The sequence below is a fragment of the Ambystoma mexicanum genome, chromosome 12, assembly GCF_040938575.1.
Source record: "Ambystoma mexicanum isolate Mex_15411 chromosome 12, UKY_AmexF1_1, whole genome shotgun sequence".
NCBI lineage: Eukaryota > Metazoa > Chordata > Amphibia > Caudata > Ambystomatidae > Ambystoma > Ambystoma mexicanum.
Window position 1 is genome coordinate 970777049 of NC_090936.1, and position 26791 is coordinate 970803839.

At 48.4% G+C, this 26791-nt stretch overlaps 1 protein-coding gene across 2 annotated transcripts in view; it reads right to left on the reverse strand.

Annotated features, from left to right (window-relative positions):
• The window catches only part of CHKB (choline kinase beta), a 461430-nt gene that overhangs the window by 155283 nt on the left and 279356 nt on the right, over positions 1-26791 (reverse strand). For both annotated transcript variants that reach the window (XM_069629455.1, XM_069629456.1), the window contains one exon: positions 20939-21045. In XM_069629455.1, coding sequence (XP_069485556.1) covers positions 20939-21045 — 107 coding nt within the window. The remainder of the gene's footprint in view (positions 1-20938; positions 21046-26791) is intronic.

Consider the following 26791-nt stretch of genomic DNA (forward strand, 5'->3'; position numbering starts at 1 on the left):
GAAGTTCCATATATGGTGTTGTGTGGAAGTCCAGGCCAGACTGGCTGGAGCCTTCCCAATGATTGTATGTTGTGGGTACGCCCGTGGGGTGGGACCTGGGTGAATGGAGTGTGACGAATACGCATTTCATGCTGTGGGTGTCTAGTATCTGGTGGTTGACACAGACAGCCCTACCCGAAACTGGTCTGAATGCAGTGTGGAGTGCTGAATGGCAGAGTGCTTGTCTGAATCCACATTCCGTGTTGTGAGTGTCTGGATGGAGAAGAATGGGCTGAATGCATTGTGAGCCTAATTGGCTGTCTGACTGGCCTTCTGAATGATTGGTTACCCGAGTGTGACCCAGCAGAGTGAATGGGAGATCAACATTATATCTGGGGGCCACTCACTGATGGAAATCGCACAGAAGTTGAAGTCGAAACTGATGCTTAATCTCCAAACCGAACCCAAAGAAGAAGGTTGACTGCTGTTACCTTCACTGCAATCCGAAAGCTGCCGTGACGTCGAAACTGATCCAAGAGTGTCAAGCTGAGATGTACGTGAAGACTGCGTACCTGTTTTCCTTGATGTGGATCTTGTTGGGGCCGCCAGGCTGCAGTCAGCTGAATGACGAGTGTGTGACTCGGGGAACCCGCCTCTCCACCACCCAAATGGTACAGGGTGGAGGATGGACAGACTCCCAGCGTCACGGAAGGCACTCTCCTGATTAACGTGACGGTGGGACTGTGCAAGCACAGACAGGAGAGGCAGTTGTCAGGTTGAAGATTCGGAACAAGGTGAAGTCCAAGGTGAACGCGGGAACACACCACACAAGGATTAAGTCGGGACACCAAACCGTAGGAAGACACTTTCCGGCAAACTTCAGATAGCTGGTTTGGAGATGGCTGACTGGTCTGTAAATCCCAATAGGATGAGGCACCAGGCAGGAAAAGGGGAACCAGATTGGGAAGGGAACCAACTAGGATTAGCCCAGGGAATAGAGAAAAAGGATTAAGACTCAATTGGTCCCAGGGAAGTCTGCGGGAAAAACTGGAGCCAAGGGAACCCAGGGCGAGAACAAGGAACCCAGGAGGCTGGAGGTCAGGGCGAGTGAAACCCAAAAGCCCCTTGAGCTAAACTGGGCTCCCAAGCAGGTGAAGGGCAAGCAGGACAAAAAGGGACCCTGGGAAGAACAGGGCAACCAGGCAGGCTGGAAGCAAGGAAGGGCAAAAGGGAGCAGGAAACACTGGAAACCAGGAGCGAGCAACATGAGTGAAGCTTCCGCGTTGAGATGCGGTTAGCTTCTGCTAGCGGTTCTCTTTTATGGGCCGCCGACACCCGTGAGGCTTGAAACGCAAGCCGTTTTGTCTCCGGGTGCCGGCGGACCCGAAACTAGGCTTGGAAGGCAAGCCCTTCCCAATGCACAGGCCCAGTCCACGGCGCATGCGCGGAACCGAGACAGCGGTTTCCCGCGCATGCGCCGCAACCCTCCAACAGCGGTTCCAGAAGCTCTCCTCCCGGCGGCTCCCCAGACGCGAAAGCGCGGGTAGATCCGCCAGGAGGGAGAAGGGAGAGCGATCGAAACGGACCTCGGTCTCCCCAAAAGTGGCGTGACACTATGCCTCCTCCCAGGAAGACCCGGAGCCCCGGGTTTCCAAGGAAACCGATCATAGAACTCTCGCACCAGGCGGGCAGCGTGCACATGCTGATGAGGTTCCCAAGTACGATCACAAGCCGGGTACCCCTTCCAATCTACCAAGAAATGGAGCACCCCCCTGCGATAGCGGGCATCGCAAATCTCTTGAACCTCGAATTCTGGGACCCCTTGGACGAGGACAGAGGCAGGGCGAGGGCAGGACCGACCATAGGGGTCGGCCACATAAGGCTTCAAAAGAGAGACATGGAAAACAGGGTGTACATGCCAAGAGGGAGGCAACTGGAGACGGAAGGCTACAGAGGATAACCGTTCGGTTATCGTGAACGGACCAAAATACCGGGGAGCCAGTTTAACCGGTAAATTGCGAAGTGGCAGATTTTTGGAGGACAGCCACACCTTGTTCCCCACTTGAAGATCTGGTTCCAAACTCCTTTTCCTGTCAGCCTGGGCCTTCATCCGTTCCTTGGCTCTCTTCAGGATCTCACGCGCCAATTCTTGTTGTCGTTGAATGGTTGAGACCAGGACATCAGCAGACGGAACAGTACTGGTGGGCACAGGATGAAACGGCACCAATTTGGGATGTTGACCAGTAGAGCAAAAAAATGGACTGATTCCAATGGAAGCATGAACAGTGTTGTTGTAGGATACTTCTGCGAGATCTAAGCATGCCTTCCAGTTGGACTGAGTGGCGTTGGAAAAACAACGGAGGTACTCCTCCAAGGTCTGATTAGTCCTTTCAGTAAGCCCGTTGGTCTGCGGGTGATAACCAGAACTCAAAGCTCTACGTATACCCAGATGACTACACACCTTGTTCCAAAAAGCTGAAAGATATTGAGACCCACGATCCGAGATTATCTTTTCTGGAAGACCATGTAATCGATAGATTTCGTGAAGAAAGACAGAAGCCATCTGAACAGCCGTAGGGATCTTGTGGAATGGGATGAAATGAGCATATTTGGTGCAACTGTCGACCACAACCATAATGCAAGTGTACCCGTCAGAGGGAGGTAGATCAACCACAAAATCAGTGGCGATAGTATGCCACGGGTATGGTGCTAATTCCGTGGGTACCAGCAATCCCAGAGGCCGTCTCCTTGGTACCTTACATTGGGCACAGACGGGACAGCTCTCGATGAATCTCTGGACATCGGTAGCCCACCTAGGCCACCAAAATTGTCGGGATATCAGTTCACGTGTAGCTCTCGTCCCGCGATGCCCACCAATGGGTGAATCATGAAACCCATGTAAAATGCCTTCTCGAATCGTACCCTCGGGAATGTAAAGTCTCTTGCGGAAAAACAGGAGTCCATCATGTTCCGATACGGACTTGCGCCAAAGAAGGGCCGATCTTTCAGGATCCGTCCAGGTGGCATCAGCGATTGACTGTAGATGAGATGACAAAGTCAATAAGAAATGTTGAGGGGAAATCAGTGGCTGATCCAAGCTGGGCGTTTCTTTCTCCTTTTCCAGGGATCGAGAGAGAGCGTCCGCTTTCAGGTTAGCAGTTCCTGGAATGTATGTGACGTGAAACACAAATGGGGAGAAAAAGAAGGCCCACCTAGCCTGTCGGGGTGTTCGGCATTGCAAGGAGCGTAGATACTGCAGGTTGCGATGATCGGTACGAACCTCCACCGAAAAACGGGCTCCAAGTAGATGATGCCTCCATTCCTCAAACGCAGTTTTTATGGCCAACAGTTCCAGCTCGATAACCGCATAATTTCTTTCACTGGAACTCAGCTTGCGTGAGAAGTAAGCCACCGGATGTTCAACGGAAGTTTCTGGATCTTTCTGCAGAAGAACTGCACCAACAGCAAAGTTCGATGCGTCTGCTTCTACTATATAAGGGAGATCATCCTGTGGGTGACGCAGAATTGGGGCGGCCATGAAAGCCGACTTCAAGGTGTCAAACGCCTGAGAAGCGAGAGAATCCCACCTGAAAGTGATCTTACTGCTGGTCAGACGGGTAAGGGGCGCTGAGATTTGAGAGAACCGTGGGATAAAGCGCCTGTAAAAGTTTGCGAACCCCAAAAAGCGTTGAAGAGATTTTACATCATGGGGTTGTTTCCACTCCTGAATGGCTTGTACCTTCTTGGGGTCCATCTCTATCCCATCCTGATTGATCACAAATCCTAAGAATTCAATACTGGATAGGTGAAAACTGCATTTCTCAGCCTTTGCGAATAGGTGGTTGAGAGACAAACGTCGAAGGACTTCACGAACATGTCTCACATGTTCTTCGACGGATCTGGAAAAAACCAAGATATCGTCCAAATATATCCAGACTGACAAACCAATGAGATCACTAAAGATATGATCCATAAATCGTTGAAAGATGGCTGGGGCGTTGCACAGGCCGAATGGCATGACTTTATACTCAAAATGCCCAAATGATGTCTTGAAAGCCGTTTTCCATTCATCCCCGTTCTTGATGCGTACCAGATGATCAGCTCCACGTAAATCCAGTTTGGTGAAGATCCGGGCAGTATGTAGAGTTTCCAGGATATTGCGAATCAATGGAAGTGGATAACGATCTTTAGCTGTTATGTCATTTAGTCCTCGATAATCAACACAAGGTCTTAAAGTGCCTTCTTTTTTCTTCACAAAGAATAAGGGAAATCCTGCGGGAGACTTAGACGGAACTATGTATCCTTTCTGTAAACAGTCCGACAAGTAATCCTGAAGTACTTGTTTCTCATCCCGTGTTAAAGCGTAAAGTTTCCCATGAGGAATCACACAATCAGGTAACAACTCGATTGAACAATCAAATGAGCGATGTGGTGGTAGAGGTATATCGCCCGGTTCAGAAAACACGTGCTCAAAATCGGCATACTCCTGAGGAACACGAGAGATGGAACACACACGGACCCCACTACCATTAGAATTCAAGGGGGTCGAAGGAGCCCGAGTTGGAGCGGACAAACAGCACTTCTGAGCACAAACTGCAGAGGAAAAGGTCAGGGTTTGCGTTCTCCAATCAATTACTGGATTATGGTGTTGCAGCCAAGGTAAGCCCAGAACCACCTTGTAGGTGGGGGACTTAATGACGTCCAAAGCGAGTTCTTCAAGATGGTCGGCAATCTGAAGAGGTAGACCCACTGTGAATTGTCGAACAGGCCCAGAGGACAAAGGAGTTCCGTCGATGACTTGCACGGGCAGAGCAGTGGCTCTGGACAAGAGTGGAATCCGATTCACAGAGGCAAATGTTTCATCGATATAATTGCCGGAAGCCCCGCTATCCAACAGAGCAAACACCTCCAAGCTTCTGTCAGGCAACTTGATTCGGATTTTCAGAGTCTGTAGCACCGCATGTTGCATGGGATGTAGAACTGAACAGAACGTGGAAAGGACTGAAGAAAGAGGGGGACCTGTCGCTGCCTTCCCAATATGCGACAGGTCCACTAGTTTTCTGCCTTCTTCTGGGATCGTAAAGGGCACGTACCCAGAAAATGCCCAGCAGCTCCACAATAAAGACATAGACGTAACGTTCTTCTCCGTCTTCTCTCTTCCTCTGATAAAGGACCCCTCATAGCTCCTAGTTGCATAGGCTCTGGTCCAGATTCAGTAGGCCCAAATGAACCGGCAGGTAAACTGGTCGTTCTGGAACTGCCCCTCTCGAACCGACGTCTCTCTGCCTTCCGTTCTGCCAGTCTCTGATCGATTCGGAGCACCTGCTGGATTAGGAGTTGAAGAGTCTCTGGTTCGGGTATATGGAGTAACTCATCCTTGAACTCCTCTCTTAGCCCACGACGAAACAGAGTTTTTTGTGTGATTTCTGGCCATTGGGAATCAGTTGCTAATAGACGGAATCGACTAATGTATGTTATTATGTCGACGTTCCCCTGTTTCAAATCCATCAACTGGTTCTGCGCAGCGGAGGCCAGGTTAGGCGTCTGGAAAACCTCAAGGAATGCTTTTTCGAAAGCTGCAAAGTCATTCAGAATTGGGCTATTGGTAACCACAAACGGAGTTGCCCAGGCCAGAGCATTGCCAGCCAAATTCCCCAAGATATAACCAATCTTGGCCTTATCATTGTTGAAATGTGTCGACCTGAAAAGAAAATGGATTCGACAATGATTACAGAATTCTGCTACTCGTCGCGGATCTCCATTAAACTTGATGGGCGTTGTGTGTGCCAAGGATCCTTCCGCTTGTGAGGTACTCGGAACCCCTTGGGTTATCATTTGACGTAGAGTTTGGTTTTCCTGGCGTAAGGCCATCATCTCTGCCCTGAGTGCTTGTAACTCATTCCGCACTTCTTGCGAATCCTCCATCTCAAGGTCTGAAGGCAGGCGTCTCAATCTGTCAAGCTGAGATGTACGTGAAGACTGCGTACCTGTTTTCCTTGATGTGGATCTTGTTGGGGCCGCCAGGCTGCAGTCAGCTGAATGACGAGTGTGTGACTCGGGGAACCCGCCTCTCCACCATCCAAATGGTACAGGGTGGAGGATGGACAGACTCCCAGCGTCACGGAAGGCACTCTCCTGATTAACGTGACGGTGGGACTGTGCAAGCACAGACAGGAGAGGCAGTTGTCAGGTTGAAGATTCGGAACAAGGTGAAGTCCAAGGTGAACGCGGGAACACACCAAACAAGGATTAAGTCGGGACACCAAACCGTAGGAAGACACTTTCCGGCAAACTTCAGATAGCTGGTTTGGAGATGGCTGACTGGTCCAATGGTCTGTAAATCCCAATAGGATGAGGCACCAGGCAGGAAAAGGGGAACCAGATTGGGAAGGGAACCAACTAGGATTAGCCCAGGGAATAGAGAAAAAGGATTAAGACTCAATTGGTCCCAGGGAAGTCTGCGGGAAAAACTGGAGCCAAGGGAACCCAGGGCGAGAACAAGGAACCCAGGAGGCTGGAGGTCAGGGCGAGTGAAACCCAAAAGCCCCTTGAGCTAAACTGGGCTCCCAAGCAGGTGAAGGGCAAGCAGGACAAAAAGGGACCCTGGGAAGAACAGGGCAACCAGGCAGGCTGGAAGCAAGGCAGGGCAAAAGGGAGCAGGAAACACTGGAAACCAGGAGCGAGCAACACGAGCGAAGCTTCCGCGTTGAGACGCGGTTAGCTTCTGCTAGCGGTTCTCTTTTATGGGCCGCCGACACCCGCGAGGCTTGAAACGCAAGCCGTTTCGTCTCTGGGTGCCGGCGGACCCGAAACGAGGCTTGGAAGGCAAGCCCTTCCCAATGCACAGGCCCAATCCACGGCTCATGCGCGGAACCGAGACAGCGGTTTTCCGCGCATGCGCCGCAACCCTCCAACAGCGGTTCCAGAAGCTCTCCTCCCGGCGGCTCCCCAGACGCGAAAGCGCGGGTAGATCCGCCAGGTGGGAGAAGGGAGGGCGATCGAAACGGACCTCGGTCTCCCCAAAAGTGGCGTGACAAAGAGAGGACCTGGCTATGAGACCTCTTCCCGAGCTATGAGGGACCATCGTGCACCGCTAACCTTCGCCGAAGCGCCCTGGAAGACAGCCTTCGAAAGACTGTCAACCAGAGACGGGGACCGCCGAGGAGAACGAAGAGAATCACCGGACAGTCATCCACTGTCGTCGACCAGGGTTTGCAGGCTTGCTATAACCGCCAGAGACCCGTCGAAGCCGTGTTGCCCAGAAGCAGGGACAACTTGACGCTGCGCCACCGACGACCGGAGCAGCAACGCTCCATTGATTAAGAAACTTTGAATTCAAGGATGCTCTCACCAGCACCACCGACTGCTTTGTCCCGCCGGAGAAAGTCGAGGCCGCTGGCGTGCTGAGGAGCATCCGCCGGTGGGTTTCCCCGCCACCCGAACACTGCAGAGACACCGACGACCCGACACACTTGCTGGGCCAAAGTTCTTCAGTGACTCTTTGCGGCCACGAACCATTGCCGTCGAGGTGCACTGCATGCCTCACCTTCGCAGGTAGTCCACGACTGATCGTCGACAAGCACCGCCGGGACCGAAGCTGCTGCCTCGACGTTGTTGTTCATCATTTCTTCGGGAGATCTCGACGATCCGTGGCTCCTGCCTTAAAGAGAGACGCTATTCCTGGTATATTGGGGTGGTAGAACCTTTTTAAAACCTTTTCAGAGGGAAATAAGATTCATATAAACAATATACAGTCTGGGCTTGTGTTATATCTTTATTTAAAGGTTGCCCAGGCGAGGGGATCCTCACACAGAACTGTGTCTAGGTAATAGGGCCAGTATTCTGCATATTCTTTAACCAACCTGCTTTCCTCCTATGTCTATTGTTGGTTCACATTATTTACTGATTTGTATGACATTTGCACTGAGTACAGTTAATGCATTTTAAAGGAATCTAAGAGTAATTGTGGTATTACATAGAAACTGCATATATTTGCCATTTTAGATCATCTTGAGAACAAAGTGTGTTATTGTGATTGGGCACTTAACCTGAACCTATTTATATAAAGAACTGTGTTATCACTAACGTAGTGTGTGGACCTTCCTTTGTGGATGCTTGGGGACTACACTGTACTTAAGAACCAGCCAGCATCACCTCCTGAGAGCTTAAGCCTTGGTTGCTCGTCCACAGCTACCGAACAGAGAACCTTGGCTGAGGTGCTCTGTGCTTTTACTCTGCCATATAGAGAGCAAGAGTACAGATACCACCCTCCAGTCTTTAAAGTCAGGGACGAAGGCAATACTGCACTGCTCCTCCTTCTAGATTTACCTGCAGCATTCGACTTAGTCAACCACCAGATCCTCAGCCACCATCTCACCACCCACGCTCACTTCTCCCCCTCAGCCACCGTCTGGATAGCATCCTTCCTCAATGGAAGAGTGATGAGAGTCTTATCAGATATCGTCAATGCCCCTCCCTCTCCTATCAACTGCGGGGTGCCTCAAGGATCCTTCATTCCCTCACACTCTACAATATCTTTACTAGGCCCTTATTCCACATCTTAGATTCACTTGGCATAGCTTACACAAATTATGCTGACACTCAAATCTTGATCCCCCTCTCAGGCAACTACATAGAAGATTCCAACACCCTCAACACAATTTATTCCACAATTCAGACTTGGATGGCAGCCAATGATCTCTGTCTCAACAGCGACAAGACTGAAATCCTGATGGTTGGCCCGACAAGCGCCCAAAAGACCCTCAACAACCAATATTCTGCCTTCACAATTGACAACTGCTCAATACAGGTCTCTAACACAGTAAAGTCCCTAGGGGTCTACCTAGATGCATCACTGACCATGACTAGACAAGTAAGTCTCATTGCGTCCCCAGCAGCCTACGCAACCAAGGTCCTTAATGCAACAAGATCCCTCCTCTCGAAAAACAAGTACCTAACCATCGCCGTGCAATCATTGAAAAGATTGATTATTTTAACGTCCTTTTCAAAGGCACCTCCTCCAGAAACATACTCAAACTTCAAGTAATCCAGAATAACACCCTTAGAGCAGCCTTGAACATCCCTAAAAGAGAGCACATCTCAAGAGCCAGAAGAGATGCACACTGGCTCCCTATCCAGGAGCGGTTCATTTCAAAACCTTCTCAATCATCCACAAATGCCTGTCCAACACAGCACCACCTTACCTCACCAAAAGAATTGCCGAAGGCCACTCTTCCAGACCTACTAGAACCCCTTACACAGATAGACTTATTGTGCCAAAAGTTAAAAAATGCAAAGCTGGAGGCGCTCGCTTCCCTTACCTTACCTTACCTTACTGCCAAGCTCTGGAACAACCTCCCACCCTCCCTGAGGGAAGGGAAATCCTACTAGATCTTCTGCAAAACACTAAACACTCAACTATTCACCTAAATCTTAATCCCCCCGCACCGTCACACCCGCCGCCAGGAACTTCTCTATCCCACCACCCAACTGCATGCACCTAGGATAATTGCCACTTGGTTTTACTCCTATGCAATGTATGATATGTTATGCTTTCTATGATAATTGCCACCTTGTTATACCAGGTCACCATATGCCTGTACGAAACTATGCCTGTATTACAATAAGCCTGACAAGTATTCTGAACTTGTAACAGTGCCTCAATGCCTACGGGTTGTATGTGCGCTTTATAAATGAAATAAATAAATAGATAAATTAGAGGTAAAAAAGAGGGTTTACAAGAAGAGAAGGGGGATGAGCCTGTTTGGGAAAATATAGGACTCTGGTGTCTTGAGTATTTAATTCCCATTGATTGGCCAATTTGGAAATTCTTATAGCAAGTGGAGGATGCATGTTTTTGATTATTATGCAAATAGAAACTGTGGGCAGATTCATCACCTTGGTGAGGTCCAATGGACTTGGGAAGACGCTAAGTGATGCTGATCTCCATATTATTTGTTATTGGAATAGTAAGGCTTATGGTTGGAAGAGGATGGCCACATTTCTGTATACTAACTTTTATACTATTGACAGCCAGGTTTTTTAGTCTGAATTGAAATGGCACAGAGCAACTCAGTGGCAGGGAAAACATGTTTATATTTTTCAAGAACCTCGTCAATAGTGGTGTGAAATAAAATAAAGTGTTGCTATTGAAGGGTAAATTGATGACTTTTTCTTGAGTAACTTCGTGAATGGGCATGTCTGTGCATACAAACACCACTTAACAAACTTAGATGTCATTTCCTTCATATCTTTATTTATTTGAAGCTGTTGTAGCACTGCTTTCCTACCCTCTTCCATCCAAAATGAGTATTCCTCGAGAACACCTGGGGGAAGAAACTCAGAAAATACTATTGGGTGTACCCAATTCAATAAGGTAAACCCAACCAAAACTGCAGAAGCATTAATTTGCTTAAGCTGTAACTATGCATAGATGTTTTTATGCTTAGCGCCTTTTTTATGCAAAAGGCGTTTGCATTTTCATACAAAACAGAAGATGGAGAAGGAGCAGAACCATTCCCCTTGGTACAGAGTGCTGCGGCACCAACATTGTAGATTGTGCTGGGAGAGTGCCCATCATAATGCTTTGAAATTAAGGGCCTTTGATATGAACATTTCTGTGTGTGGTTTAGACCATGGTAAAATTGCCTGTCTATCGCTGAGATTTGAATAGGCAACAAAAAATAAGAAGGTTGGAAACAGAGGTTGGCTAAAGCACATAAGCCATAGCTATCTTATTCAATGGAAACATTTCTAAGGCTTTCATGGCCTCAGAGACCATTTGTTCAAATATTTTAGAGGGCTAAGATTTGTCCAAGTAAGTATGGAACAAGTTACTTACCTGTAACTGTTCTCCAGCATGGATCTGGCATGGATTCACATGCTCATGAATATTCCCCGTCAGGCTGGGAATCCTCGGTAAAGAAAAAATCAGTATCAGTTTTGTTTTTGATCTGTCTTTCTTAGTAGTAACCAATCACTGATCTCTGGGTCATACTACCCCAGCCAATGACTGCCCCCTCCCTAAGCCCCTCCCCTGGCAGCCATCCTCAGATTTGGTAGCACGTAAAGAGGCAGTATGACCAAGTGAAGAGCCACAGAGGGGAAGGAGGGAGGGTTCACATGTGAATCTATGCCAGACCCATGCTGGAAAACAATAGTTGCAGGTAAGTAACTTGTTCCTTCTCCAGCATGGGGTCTGGCATGGATTCACATGCTCATGAATATATGAATACATAGCAGTATACACATGCCCAACCACGGGAGGTGGCAAAAGGCTCAACATTAAGCAATACAACAACTCAACATTATGCATCTCTTGCCTCCTCACCAGGCTCACCTTACGCAAACAGGTTGCGCAGCACTGCTTGGCCAACCCTGGACTCCTCCCTGGAGTCCCGATCGACGCAGTAGAATCTTGTGAAGGTGTGCGTCGACCTCCACGTAGTAGCCCTGCAGATGTCCAGCAGGGGCACACCAGACAGGAACGCCGTGGTAGCAGCGATCGTTCTGGTCGAATGGGCTCTCGGACGGCCAGGCAGCGGTCGGTTTGCCAACCGGTGACAGTGCATGATGCAGCGGGAGAGCCATCTGGAAATGGAAACCTTTGAGAGAGCCTTCCCTTGATTCACAGGTCCAAAGTTCATAAAAAGCTGTGATGTCTTCCGAAAACTCTTCGTGCGGTCCACGTGGAACTTCAGCCCTCTAGCTACGTCCAGCGAGTGCAGAGTCCTCTCGGCCTCCAACAAAGGTGACAGGAAGAAAACTGGCAACACCAAGGGCTCGTTGAGGTGGAAGTCCGACAGCACCTTGGGCATAAAGGAGGGGTGCGTCCTCAGCACCACCCTCTTGTCATGAAAAGTCAAGTATGGAGGCTTGCACGGTAAGGCCTGGATCTCTCCCACTCGTCGTGCGGAGGTGATGGCCACGAGAAATGCTGTCTTCCACGACAGGAACTTCAACAGCGCCGAATGCATAGGCTCGAATGGGCCCCCCATGAGCCTGGTCAGCATCATGTTGAGCTCCCACGCCGGGGCAGGGGCCTTCACCGGCGGGAACGATCGGAATAGTCCCTTCATTAATTCCTTCACCAGGAGATGAGACCACAAGGACGCCCGTCCTGTAGTTCTGGTGTATCAGGAGATGGCAGCCAGATGTATCTTGATGGAGGTGTGAGCCAGTCCAGCTTTGGCCAGCGACAGTAGGTACGGCAATACTTGAGGGGCCGTAATCCGCAGAGGGTTCATCTTCTGTGCACGGCACCAGACAGAGAAACTCTTCCACTTATGTCCATAGCACTTGAGAGTTGAGGACGCCCTGGCATTTGCAAGAACCTCTCTGCAGTCAGCCGGGATATCGTATCCCCCAAACTCTAGTGCTGCAGGAGCCAAGCCTGCAAGTTCAGCGACTCCGGTGCGTGATGAAGAATGGCGCCTCCTTCTCTGGAGAGAAGATCCGCGTCCGTCGCCAGCTTGATAGGTGGGGATGTTGACAAGTCCAGAAGGTCCGGGAACCAGATCTGTCTCGGCCACGCCTGTGCGACGAGGATCATCCTGCACCTGGATCTCTTGAGCTAGTTGATGAGATGGAGCAGCAACGGCAACGGAGGGAACACGTACAGGAACAGGCCGTCGCAAGGGAACGATAAAGCATCGCCAATGCTCCTCGGCTGTGTGAACCTGCTGGCGAACCTCTGGCACTTGGAGTTCGTCGCCGTCGCAAACAGGTCGATCTGGGGTTCGCCCCATCGTTGAAAGAGCCGATCCACCTGGTCTGGCGTAGTTCCCACTCATGGCACGAGCGCAGCTCCCTGCTGAGTGAGTCGGCGATGGTGTTTTTTATTCCTGCCAAGTGGAAGGGAACCAGAAACATCCCCTGGGCGACGGCCCAGTGTCACAGATCCTGGGCCTCCTTGGATAGGGCTGGGGATCTGGTGCCTCCCTGCTTCCGGATGTAGAACATCGTGGTGGTGTTGTCGGTGAAGATCCTCACCACTTTGTCCTTGAGGGACAGAAGGAACGATTTGAGCGCCCAGAACACTGCTCGTAGCTCCAGGATGTTGATGTGGAGAGACCTCTCCTCCAGGAGCCAGAGGCCTCTTGCGTGGAGATCTCCGGTGTAGGCCCCCCATCCCTCCAGGGAGGCGTCCGTCGTCACCGTCTCCTGATAGGCCGGGGTCTGAAAGTCCGTGCCTGCCGTGAGGTGCGCACAGGTACCCCACCATAGAATCGCCCTACGGAACTCCTCGTCGAGCGGGATCCTGTCTTCGAAGCTGCCCGCCGCTTGAATCCAGCGGGCGTCGAGGAACTCTTGTAGCGGACGCATCCGAAGTCTGCAAAGGGGCACAAGCTAGATGCATGAGGACATCATCCCGAGGAGGGACTTGATGGACCTCATACTGGCCACATCTGTGGCTAACAGGCGCTGCACCTTGCCCAAAATGGCCTTCGTCCTTTCTTCCGACCGAGATGCCAATCGCTCCACTGTATCGAGCTTCGCTCCCAGAAACAGTGCCACCTGCACGGGAACCAGGTGGGATTTGGGGTAGTTGATGGCGAATCCCAATTCCGTGAGCAGGCGGACGGTCCTCGCTGTGTGTTCGACGGGGAGTTCTCTTGACCTTGCACGGATTAGCCAGTCGTCCAGGTAGGGGTAGACGTGGATCCCCTGCAGGCGCAGCCGCGCCACCACTGGTGCGAGGCACTTGGTGAACACCCTGGGTGCCGACTTTAATCCGAACGGCAGGGCTCTGAATTGGTAGTGTCGCCCCTGGACTACGAATCTGAGGAACTTTGTGTCCTTTTAGAATGGGGATGTGGAAGTAAGCATCCTCCAGGTCCAACGACGATAGGCACCTGCTGGAGGGTGACCATCCTGAATTTCTGTGCTTTGATGTACTTTTTTAACCGATGCAGGTCCAGGATGGGGCGCCAACAGCCTGTCTTCTTTCTGACGAGGAAGTACCTTGAGTATACTCCGGAGCCCCGGAGCCTCTTGGGGACGAGCTCGATGGCACCTTTCTTGAGCATCGCCCTTACCTCCAACAGCAGTTGAGGGACATGATTCTCCTTCCTGGCCACGGGAGGAATGCGAGGACACTTCTTTTGAAATTCTAGTGAGTGTCCGTGGGCCAGGGTGTCCAACACCCAACGGTCGGTGGAGATGGACTGCCACAGGCTGACGAACTTAGTCAGCCGGCCTCCCACCGGGGTGCTTCGGTGGGGGCCCGATGCTACAGCCGGTTCAGTCCTTCTTGGAAGAGGCCTTGCCGCCTTGGCCTCCTTGACGACGGCGGCGAGACTCTCCTTGCTTGCCGCAACCTCTGTAGGCCTCCTGGGACGAGGAGCGGGACGCCTGGCGGTACGTAGAAGAGCCACCGCTGGATCCCTTGGAGGCTCCCTGTCTGCCTCCGGAGCTCCGAAAGGGCCGCCGTTGCTGAAGGACTCCTAGGGCTCGGGCTGTCTCTGTGTCGGTCTTGATGGCCTGGAGGGACTCATCCAAACAGGTTGTTGCCGTCGAACGGCATATCCAACACTCTGGTCTGGTCGTCCTGGCGAAAGTCTGTAGCCTTGAGCCATCCTCGTCGTCGAAAGCAAACCCTGTTGCCCAGCTGGCGAAATCCGGTATCGGCAATGTCCGTTGCCACCGTTATGGCGTGATCTGACGCCACCTCACCTTCCTGCAGAATCTGTAGGGCCTCCGCCCTCTTATCGTCCGCGTGGAATTCTCGAAGGGGAGCTATCTTGAACCAGAGCTCCCGTCGTAACGGGCCACAATCGCTAAGGCATTGGCCGCCTTAATAGTCGTCGCCGCCGCCGACGAGATGACTATTCATCCCATGGAGTCCAACTTCTTGCCCTCGCTGTCCGGCGGGGGAAGTGGAAGTTGAAGCCGCCAGACCCGCCGCTTTCTTCTTGGCCGCTGCCGAGACGACCGAATCCGGCGTAGGCTGGGCCCTGAGGCACAAGGGGGCGGCGTCGGGGACCCGGTACTTCTTCTCATACCTGTCTTTTTTGGCGGGTGTCGTGGAAGGGTTCTTCAGGATAGCCAGCCCTTCGTCCCAGATGTCGAGCAATGGTACCGCGAGGACCGTCTTTCTCTTGGCCTCCCTTTGTTGGTAAAGAAAGCCTTCCTTTTTCTGTTCCTCAGGGCAGAGCTGGAAGAGCTTGGATGCCCTGGCTATCATGGCGTGGAAAGAGCCAATTTCATCGGGCGGAGAGGCCCAAGGGAGGGGGGGGTGATGAAGGAATGTCCGTTGTATCATCGCCACCATCGTCGTCTGTCCTCGTCGCTGTATCCGTCGCCGTATCATCCCGAGGGTCCGGCGAGGGGGATGAGGGGTCCACAGGCCTTGTGGGCACGAAGGGCGGTGCGGGGTGGACTCTCCTCCGCTTGTTCGGCGGGCTTCCCGACGGTCCAGGTTCTGGATCCTCCGTCGGGGTCCGTGGTAACCTCGTCCTTATCTCAGTAAATAAGGATTGGATCGCCAACAAAATGGCCGCCGAGCTATCCTGGGGCTCGGGCAATGGCTGCGACGGGAGGGATGGCTGCTCCACTGGGCCCTCGTCGTCGCCATCTTCGATCACATCAGCAGGATCCTTCCCCTGGGATCGAACCTTCTCGAACCTCTCGTTGAGGCCTTTCACGGATTCCACCAGATCCTCCTCGGAGGCTGAATCCGAGTCCATAATGGCCACCGCCTCCCCCTCTTTTTCCACCGGGGTCTTCACAGGGGTCTTAACGATGGGCTGGAAAGAGGATTCCCTCCGCGGTGGCAGGGAAACTCTGGGCCCCGAGGCCGCCTCCACTGGCATAGTCTCTGCCGGCTTCGCCAGGGACGCTGCGACAACCTCGATAGAGGCCTTTGCCGGGTGGATCAAGGCCCTCACCACCTTAGGTGCATCCTGGGCCTTCGCTTTGGGGGAGGGTCATCACCTCGCTCCCCCTCAGCTCCCTTCAAGATCGACCGGGGCCTCTCCAGAAGCTTACCCGGATTCTCGGACTTCCTCTTCCCCGAACCAGAGCGCTGGCTCGCGGTTGATCGTGCCGGGGAAGTCGCGCCCTGCTTGGCAGACGAAGAGCCTGACCTTTCGGCGCTCCTGGTGCCCGCGGACTCGCGGTGCTTGGCCTTCTGTTGGGCCCCCGTCGCCGGGGCACCCTCACAGGACTTAGAAGACCACTCAGACTTTTTCTTCACCTTCTCACCTGCTGTGCCCTTCTCCAGCCAGGCGGCGAGGCGGGAACGACGATCCTGCTTTGTCCGTTCCGACAGGTTCTTGCAGAACGCACAGTCCTTTTCAACGTGCGTCTTGTCCTCATGAAGGCAGTAGAGACATCTCGAATGCTCGTCCTCCTTGAAAACATTTTGCAATCCGCATCCCGGGCAGCTCCTGAACAGCTTGCATCCGGGAGTCAAGCTTCCCTTGTCCTAGGCCATGTCCGTTGAGGTAGGCCTCAGATCTTCTGGAACCTCCAAGAAGTGTAACTCAACGAAAACTTCACCCTTGAGGGGCGTGGAAGAATTCCAAAATGGGTCCCTGTTATCGGAAGTGGAAACGGTGGAGCTTGAGGCTCGATTAAACCGACAAAAATTAGAAAATCTCCTGAAAAAGCGCGAAAACGCAGTAAAAGCTTGAGAGCTAAGCACGAGGACTCCCAACACTTGAACGTGCGGTAAAAATCTGAGGATGGCTGTCAGGGGAAGGGCTTAGGGAGCGGGCAGTCATTGGCTGGGGGCAGTATGACCCAGAGATCAGTGATTGGTTACTACTAAGAAAGACAGATCAGAAACGAAAGCGATACTGATTTTTTCTTTACCGAGGATTCCCAGTATGACGACGGGGAATATTCATGAGCATGTGAATCCATGCCAGATCCTGATGCTGGAGAACTGTAGTGTAATCTGATATTCTGTTTAGTTAGAAATGGATAAGTGTCTCTTCGGTAAGAAGTGGAGGTGAGGCAGATGGAAAGATCTATGTTTCTGGGGGAAATGTTATCTTCAACATTTGTACTAACACACCAAAGAGTGCTCTAATAGCATAGTATCAAAGACTGTGCGAGATGGCTTTGGACGCAGCTGAAGGCCCAGCCAGCAGAGGATTCATATAAACTGGAGCTGTGGACTAGTGCCATGTGTCTTGTACCTCAAAAGGTATATAGTCTGTTCAATGTTTCTACAGTTAGAAACATTAAAAATAACAGATATCCAGATCGTGGCTTCTTGAGGTAGAGGTGCACAGGGAAACTCTTAAAGAGGAATGGGGTGAAACCACTAAGGTCATGTACTTCACTGGGGTGCTAAAAAGATTTTCTGCAGTAACTTTAAACAACTTTAATGGGTAGAACGCACAATCGAATATCTTTGATAGAGCCAGTCGTGTTGTCCTACATGGTTAGTGGAAATAATCATTGCCCTTCATACCAAAAACACTGCTCAGATGAGATAGGACAGTTAAGGGTGACTATCCGCTCCTATCAAAATTAACAAAGTGGTGACGCAAGGATGCTTACTAGCTGCCTTGTTGAATTTGTATTTAGCAGATTTGTTGACCAGACTGAAAGGGAGAGCAATATGCCCAGCTACACTCAGAAATATAGGTGCCACAGCAATGGTATATGTTAATGACCTTGTGATCATAGATCATACAGCAAGGGGGACAAGACTACTTGTAGAGGAATTTGGCAAATATGTCAATGAAAATGGGCTGAAAATTAATCTGAAAAAGACCCAAATAATGTTAGTCTCCCCCAGAAAAAAGTCAAAATGTAAAAAAACGACCAGCTGGGGATCGGTAGCATATACTGATAACTACAAATACTTGGTGAAGTGATACACTGTAAAAAGAATTATAGTCATATAAGAGATGCCAAGATCCAGAGTGTCAAGCAAATTACCACGATGATATGTGGATTTGTTACAGGACATGCTGAATACTCATTGGCTGGTATAGTGATACTATACAAACAATGGTTTATACCAGTCATTGCCTATGGGCTTGAAGCACTTGCCATTACAGAGCTGAGGTGGATCGAGAGAATTATTTTTTTTTTCTGGTGCACGGTTTTTAACCTGCCCCATAACAGTCCTATCCAATATGTGAGTTAGGAACTTGGTCTAACCTCCCTGAAAGCCAGGATTTCACTGAGGCGTGGCCTTGTTTACCTCAAAGCATCCAGTATGCCCAGTGCTCCAGATTCTGGGTGCAATAACAAACATCAGCAATAGCAACAAAAACCCAAATAATGCCAAACAAAAAAAAAGGCATTCGCTCACAAGGTTAAAAGGTGGGATTGGGCCAACAACTGTACCCACTTAAGTGTATTGCACAATTATATATGTTTACAGGCGCGTTATAAATGCCATATCATATATCCAATTACAAGGCATAGTGCATTCCTATCTTCGTCCCACAAATTCACCTGGTTAAATGTCCTGACTCAGCAGTACGAAAATGTAGGCTGCTAATGCGTACCAATCAACTTCCAGTTCGTGCCCTATGTGGTGCTAAGTGGCAGTTGGCCCCTGATCAAAGAACATGTTGCATGTGCAAAAATGTTAACATTGAAACCGTCAGACATGTGCTTACAGAATGTCCTCGCTTAGGGGTCTGTCCACATTACTTTATTTGCAAAATACGTACAATAATACGATACAATTAAATCGATGGGATTCTGGCAGTACTGTCTAAACACCAAGTCAGGAGCTATGCACATCGCACTTTTCCGAGTATGGAAAAAATGCTTACCGTTGCTGGGTGAGGATAAACTGCAATGAAATAGCGGGTATTTGATTTGTATTTGATATGTGCCTTTCAGATTTTAGAGAATCATTTGAAATGATTGCAAGGTAGAATAATTTTAGTCTGGCAATTATTAATTGAAATCTATGTTCAATGTTTTTATGTCAATGTGTTTTAATTGTAAAATACGTGTCATGAAAGTTGTAAAAGTTTGATTCTTGAACTAAATACAAGTATAAATAAAATAAAACACTCGAATACCGTTGAGCTGTGCCTGTTTGGGTTGGTGCCGAGGCTACAGGGCTATTTGTAGGTAACCTGATGGTATTCTCTGGAGTAAACGGGCCTTCCGGCACCAAAGCATCGTGGCTTTCCGACCATATATGCCTTTACATCTACTGATTAATTGATGCATCAATGGACTAACTATATAGCAATTATTTCTATATGCGGGTTATGAACTTTAAATACGAAATAAACATAAAAATGAATGTCCAAATTCTCTAGACAACTAGACGGGCTTGAAAACCAAGGAAACCCGACTGCAAGTCTCCGAATTGTAGCACTGGCCCTATACTTCAGCACAGGGCCACCCATCAAAATGTTGCAGACAGCTGCTCACTGAGACAAATATTCTACTACAGTTGAACTTGCATCAACATCACATTCAGAACAAAAAATGCCTCACACCAAAATCCAAAATTGTAATATTGCAAAATCTTCAACAACAAAAAACTGTATGTGTGCACTAAATGCCAAATTCTAGCAACAGAAAAGCAGCACAAAGGCCTGTTGCTTTAATTAAACACCGGTGAATATAGGGACATCAGAGGAACTATGAAGATAACGTGAAGTAAAATCAAATGAGGATGCAGATTGTTCTGCGAGCTGAAGACCACTGCCCACGTCACATAAGCTAGCCAAGCTGGAAAAGGGCACTACATTCAGACTGAGGAGGACTGTCAGTCACGAGCATAGCTCCGGTTGCATTTAAGACCATTATGAACAAGAGCTTGATACCTTGTCAATACATCTGGTGAATAGCTTTTGTTCAAATAAACCCTGAGAAACTTGATCTTTGAGGTTCATCGCATAATCAAAATAAAAGGGAGTGGAGGGGGCACGTGCATGTTTCGTCACAGTTGTTTTAGCTGGGATCACAAGTATTTCAAAGCCAATACATGAGAAAAGTAGAGGATCTGGTAATAAAACCTGTTCTTTGTGTGGCCTCAGATTGTGTGGACACAGAAGATGGTCTAATGACTCTCCTGCTGGTGTCAGCACATGAGATCTGGGAGGAAAAAGCTAAACCTGCGTTTTCAGTTACTTTAACTTGCAACAAATTCCACATCTTCAGAAGCGCCACTTGCTCCCTTACATTATTTGTCACCATTATATACAAAGACAAAGCACTTTTTCGTAATCTAATGTAGACAGTTTATACCGTGAAATAATTTGCGATACTCTTTTTCTGACACCAGACATCCTCTAAGAAGCGTGTCTTGGCTTCTTGTCCACTGCTATCCTGAGTGGACCGGGGACACAGAGCGAATTCAGAGGCTTCTTAGAGGGTCAGGAATCCTGGCTGGACCCTCCCAAGCACTGGCCCAGAAGAGAGCCCTTCCAATGCTGCTCCTTTTATCTGTGCTTGCATCTCTGCTCTCCTAATCCGCTCTTAAAACCCTTTAAGTGCCATGGACGATTATACTTGTCCTTTTTACATAGACTTCAATAACAGCCTGGCACTTTTTTGCAGCCGCTGCCGTGTTATCACTCTGTTCTCACTCCCTCAGATGTTCTTGCTCCCTCTCCAGGCAATGCATGCTCAATCCTCTTTTACTTCAAACACTCTTATTGCCCTGCAATCTGAATCGTCCCTTCTTTCTTAAAGGTCCTCTCAGCTCATTTTGCATGCCCGCTACTCTGGTTCAGAGCTCCAGTTTGAACTTTTTTCTCACTACAATTTTCCCACTCATTCTTGATGGATCAGCGGTATTCACCCCCTTTGCAATCGCTGGTCTCTCACTGCCCCTACCATCTCTGTGTCCCCGGTAAAATATGCTATTTAAACCTTTATTTCTGCTAATCTCTAGCTCCATCTATGGAGTATTGCCAGGTCTCTACATCTCTGTAATATAATCAGTGCCCCCCTCTCCTGTGATCTCTTCTCTATGCTCTGTAATTCATGCTTTTATTCATAGTCCAAAAGTGGTTCTTACCGGTTTATCTCAACAATCATTTGCTCCTGCATGCAGTCTTGCTCCTCGATGCTAAGGGCGCCCCCTGAGGTGGAATTCGCCTTGAGATAGTGCCGGATGAAATGAAGCTAAGAAAAGAAAAGTAGACTGGGTATTAATAAATACAAAATATACTTCTATAAAAGCTACAAGACTGTGAGAATATAGGGGCTACATAGGAAAATGCCAAGTCAGGAAACTGCCACATCGTAGCGAAGCGCACAACTAAACACTTTTCAATGCATTGCTATATTCTCCTTCCTTGACTTTCTCAAGACACTTGCTTTAAACAGTAGAGCATAGCAAGCTTGCATACCACGAACAGAAATCCATTGGTAAGCTTGAGCACATATGATATGATATGATATGGCATTCATAACGCGCCTATACACAACATGACAAAGGTCCTGCCCAACCAAAGCACCCGCCCAATTGCCTGTGATGGAGTCCAGTTTTACAACCTCATCTCAGAGCACTGCTTCCCATCCACAGTCGGAACACCAGAGACTGGACACTGTTCAGCAGGCCAGTTCCAAGGAGGGAATCCACAATGTGATGAAGATAAAAGCCTAGTGTCTGTAGCCTTTATCTACACCACTTTATATTAATAAAACAAGTTGGCAAAGAATCTGAGATAGATTAGTACCCCCCCATGTGTTGAACCAGGACACTATTTGACCCACCCCATCATGGTTTGTTTAGACCAGTCCCAAATGAGAGAATTTCAAGTCTATTGTAGAATAACTCCTATAAGGGTTACAGCTTTATCACAAAACCTACTCATCTACAAAAAAGGCCTAATTTCGAGGTTGGCGGTATTTTGACAGTAAATCTGCTGAAAAACAGCCGAACTCGAGTACCGTTAACGCCACTTTGTCCCACGGATTTACTGCGGGATTACAAGTGGTGGTAGGATTTACTGCGGGGATTACAAGTGGTGGTAGTGTGGTGTAAATTCCCATTTTCGGACTCCATGGGGATTTTGGTGAAACATTCCACCGATGTTGCTGCTTTTTTGGCAGTAAGGTGGAGGATTTACTAGAATTACTGCCACATTACTGCCGTTTTTACTTCATCACCATACTCATGACACATAGGTCTGTATATATGTCTGTAAAACAGGCTTTGTTCCTTTTGCTACATTACAATTCAGTTTCTTTTCTGTCAACACCACTTCAGTAAAATTTCTTCAGAGAATCAAAACGTTAGCTGTAGGACTTGCAATACAATTGACATTATAGCGAGACTTACTCGTGTCCTAGCTCCCAATCCTTTCAACTCGTGGGAATATTATGAAACATACAGTATTAAAATGGAGAACATGCCAAAATTGTTCCTAAGCATAGATTAGCTAAATTGGAAATCAGCTCTGGTACACGTATCTAATATGTGGGTCTTTCAGGGTCTTATGGAACTGCCCATGTGAACGCCCATCAGACTGCAATGGGAGGAAAAGGATACTAAAAATCCACTGGTGCTGCATTGGCCCTCGCTGAACAGATACACTGTACAGATAATTACATGATCTTCAATAGGAAGCCCCTGACCGCACCCTCAACAATGTAAGGCACAACCACACAATAGAGGTTGCAGGGGCCTGTATGCAAGGGACATGCACCCTCCGCCCCATTTATATTTCAGTTATTTGTTATAGGGCCTTTACAAAAAAACATTTAAAGCAGTAGAAATATCTCTGTGCGCCAAACCAGGTTTGGTCCCTTTGTTCGTTGGCCTTTGGCGGGGCTTCAGTGCTGAAGTCCTCCTCTGGCGCCTGAGTGTCTGGGGTGGACAGGATGTGAGGGAGGTGCCCGAAACTCCCTGTGCTTAGTCTCGTAGGAGGCCCAAATGCACTCTGGCGTTATTGGCCGGCTGGCTGTCCGGCAAAGACAGCCACCCTGCTGTGTTAGTGACAGCCAGGCTGGAATGAATGGGGAGAAAACTGTTTAAAAGCAGTTCTCTAGGAACTGGAAAGCAGTCGACCACTGGAACGAAAGAACAGAAGACTAGCTGAAGGAAGACGACTGCTGTAAGTCCTGGGCCACCGGGGAAGCCCTGCTGCAGGTCCAAATTGCCTGAAACTCCATCAACATAGAAGCCCTTCAAGGTTAACTTCTTTCCTTGAGTTTGGTGGGAACAACGAACTTGCAAGCCAACTGGACACTGTGCCTTCTCTGGTCGAATTTTCTTCAGAGTGCTGTTGAAAACCGGATAGCCAGTGGGAAGGACACCAGTTCGTGGACTTTAAGGCACTCGCACCTTAAACCGACGTTTTGTCAAGCTTGTGGCCTCTTCCCTGGGCAGTGCAGGAACCTCCCAACGTCCTCCTTGTCCCCACGACTGAAGCTCAGGAACAGCGAGATCTGCAGGAACTGCCAGGAACAACTGCCTCAGCTACAGCTTTTATTCACTTACAAGGTACTGTGCAAGTGCGGTGCAGAACTATGTTCGGCCGTGGTGAAAGTTTGTGAAACTTTCTCAACTTTGAAGGCTTGTCCGTCCCTAAACCAACATATAACTTTTCGTATTACCAAATTCTTCTAAGAACCCTGGCAAAGACTTAACCATTTACTACCAGAACTATGCTATCCTATACAAGACTCTGAACCATTGACTTTGGCCCAGGCCTATTGAATTGAATTGCTGGTTGTAGTGAACTGAAACTATTTGCCCTACCTCTGCAAAGTATTTGTGCTATGATTCTTTTAACCTGGTCTTTTTACCCCTTTTTAAAGTAACTGAAGTGCAATTTTGCTCCCACTTCAGGGGAGCTGAACTTGTTCAGAAACTGATGGTTGTGTATTGTAGTATATTAGATTGTGATATTGAGCTGCTCTTACTAGTGGAATGTTTTCCAACTGACTGTGTAAATACATGTATATTCTTTTACCAAGAACCCTTGAGTAAGTGTTTGTTTGAACCACTTTCATTGCTAGTCCTTTGTGTAACCTCTTATACTGCTCACTTTACTCTTGAGATAAGTCTGGCTGCTCAGCCACTGCTACCACATTACTGTGTAGTACAGGCTTGTACCAAAGGTGACATTGTACTTACACTTGTAGTCGTAATTGTGTGTAGTGTTCCCAAAGGGTACTGTATGTGATTCTGCCTAACACACGCCCGATAGGTTTCCTCTACATTGCACAATCTGCTGGGATGAAGTCAGTGATCTGAGAGCCAGTCAAACAAATGGTTTCTTTTTCCAGCTCTCGCTGTCAATGAAGGTTTTGAAGTCCACTGGAGGAGGTCACCAAAAGATGTCGTTCCGCCTTGCAACCCACCTGTGGAGAGAGAGAAGAGAAAGGGCGACGCACATCGAGCAAAGAGGCCACGCATCGCTTGGGTGAAGAAACTCAAGACAGAATGCATGGTGGTCTGTATCGTATAAATCCTGTTCACGCGTAAAATGCCTTTTGCCTTTCTGCTTTGGTGGGGGGGGGGGAGGTGGGCATGAGATGTTGAGCCAAAAAAGGAGCGTGAGGCACACAGAGCGCAGGGCGTGCTTCAATCCTGCTGAAGTGCCTGCGTCCAGGCCAATTCTTTTCAATGTCATGCTTTGCAGCAGAGGGCTCCGGTCCATTCCCTGCCCTGCCTGGCAAGCATCCCAAAAGTATGAATTAAAGGGGACAGAATGTAGGAGCAAATAATGAGATCTACTGAGGTAGGAGATTCATTGACAAAGCCCACATTATAGGTTTTGAAATAATCTAGTTTTAATTGTCATCAATAGAGGTACTTACACCACAAGTTGATTGTGTGTTTTCAATATTTACTGGGTTGTGATAAAATAGTTTTAATTTAATACATCCGCTCAGCTTTTATATACACACGGTTGGGGTAACTCTTGAGAACTATTTATATTTTGTATTACATGAAAGGGACTGATTACACACAAGATAAAGAAATAAGAGCGTGATGTTAAGTTTCTGAAGAAGAGAGCAGTGCACACCAGTCAAGTGTTTATTGTATACATTGATTAACTCGAAATGTGGGTGTGGAACGTGCCCCATTTTTCTGAATTAAAAAAAAAACAGGAACCATAAACTGTTGCACCTATAAGCGCCAATATGATTGGGGCGTGTGTATTTCCCACCCACCAACCCCCTCAGAGTCAGAAATAAACAACACACACCGGAATGCAGTTTATTAGCTTGGTAGACTGCCAGTGGACTTTACCTCTCAGAAAGAGTAATTAAAAAAAAAAAACACACCCGTGCATGACAAATAAAAGAATAACTTGGAAATAAGTCTAGGTACTGGGAGATGAGGTGGGAGCCAATGATGGTTGGTCCTGACATTTTAAGAAAACAGGAACGACTTCAGGGTTTTCCAGATTTGTTAAATTGGGTCAAGGAAAAAGTTGCGTTTTTGTAAACCAAGGAAAGGGAGCTGGTATGTAGCCTTTTGTTTTGTAGTTAGCAGTGGGAATAGCAAGCAAATAACCTGTGGGAAGCACAGCAAAAGGTGGATGTAAGAACTAGTTGCAATTTGTGGAAGAACATATTTTGATTATTAAAACTTAGATATCATGACTCTATTGCCATTTACAAAGCCGCGTGGCACTTAGGGACCTGCAAGAGGTGGGCCCGACTGGAAGGTAGTATGACAAGAGCAGATGTCAGCCACCTTTGCCTCTCCAGATGATTTGGACTACAACTCCTTTGTTCCTTTAATAGGGAGGGACCATAGGATTATAGTTCAGAACATTTGGAGAGATGTAGGTTGCAGATCTCAGGACCAGAGGGAGAAAAGCAAGGTAGCTGTTGCTGCAGTGTTGATTTATGCACATCGTACAGAGCCAGGCTGTGCGAGAGGCTAAGCGAATAGGTGTTTTTAGAGGCACAATGTTCAGCGAGACCCAGCTGGGGCATAAGCTAGGCATCGCTTGGTTCGGTTTCAAATGCAAGTTCCTGTAGTATCCCAGTTAGTTTCCTGTATGCATGTTGTGTGCACTCAGACTGTAGCCAAGGGTGTTTGGTATGGAATGCTATGGTGGTATGAAGTAATGTGGCATCAGTTAGGATAGAAGGCTGAAAGTTTACTTGGTGGTTAGTACTGGCTTTGAGCGAAGAGATTCTACGGGGGCTGCCATTGGTGCCATCTATCCATCTGGACCACCAGTGTACAATAAATGGCACTGAGCAAACAATTTCAGAATGGTAAACTTTAGGCACATTTATACTTTAAAATCAGCGATAACATGCCACTCAGAATATGGTGAACTATCCCATACCAAGAACTTTTAGCAGGATAATGCTGCAGCTGCACTGTACGTGTTTGCAATGTGTTGTATGGTTGGCTATGACAATTTCTAGTTCATGGTGTGAATCTGGCCACACTGTTAACACCTAATGCAAGCCTCAAGGCTTCTGCGGTTGAACAATCCGAGGTAACAGTGGGAAGTTGGAATGAAGGGAGTCCCACGGGGCAATTACAAATTGCCATTTCTCTGAGAAGGAACAGGTCAAACGTTTTTGTTCCAAGTACAATCCAGAGAAGAACTAGTCATTTTGATTCAGGAATCTAGAATCTCACGCTGGAAAGCGAGGGGTCAGATAACCCTCGACTTCAGAAAACAGAAAAAAGATGCTGTCTGTAGGTTAACTCTTTCAAGGGAGCTCTAGCTGCAGACCTTGCTGGTGTGAAACGGTACATTTGACATGACACTGAATTCAGCAGCTCTCATATCTATATTTCCCAAGAATGCAATCCCCCATTACAATTGTTTTCAACGTACTTTTTTTAGAGGAGGATTTCTTATTCCTCTTGGGTCTTGCTGCTTTTTCCAATAAAAAGGACTGTGACCAATTCCTGCTCCCCAGAAACGAGCAAATATTG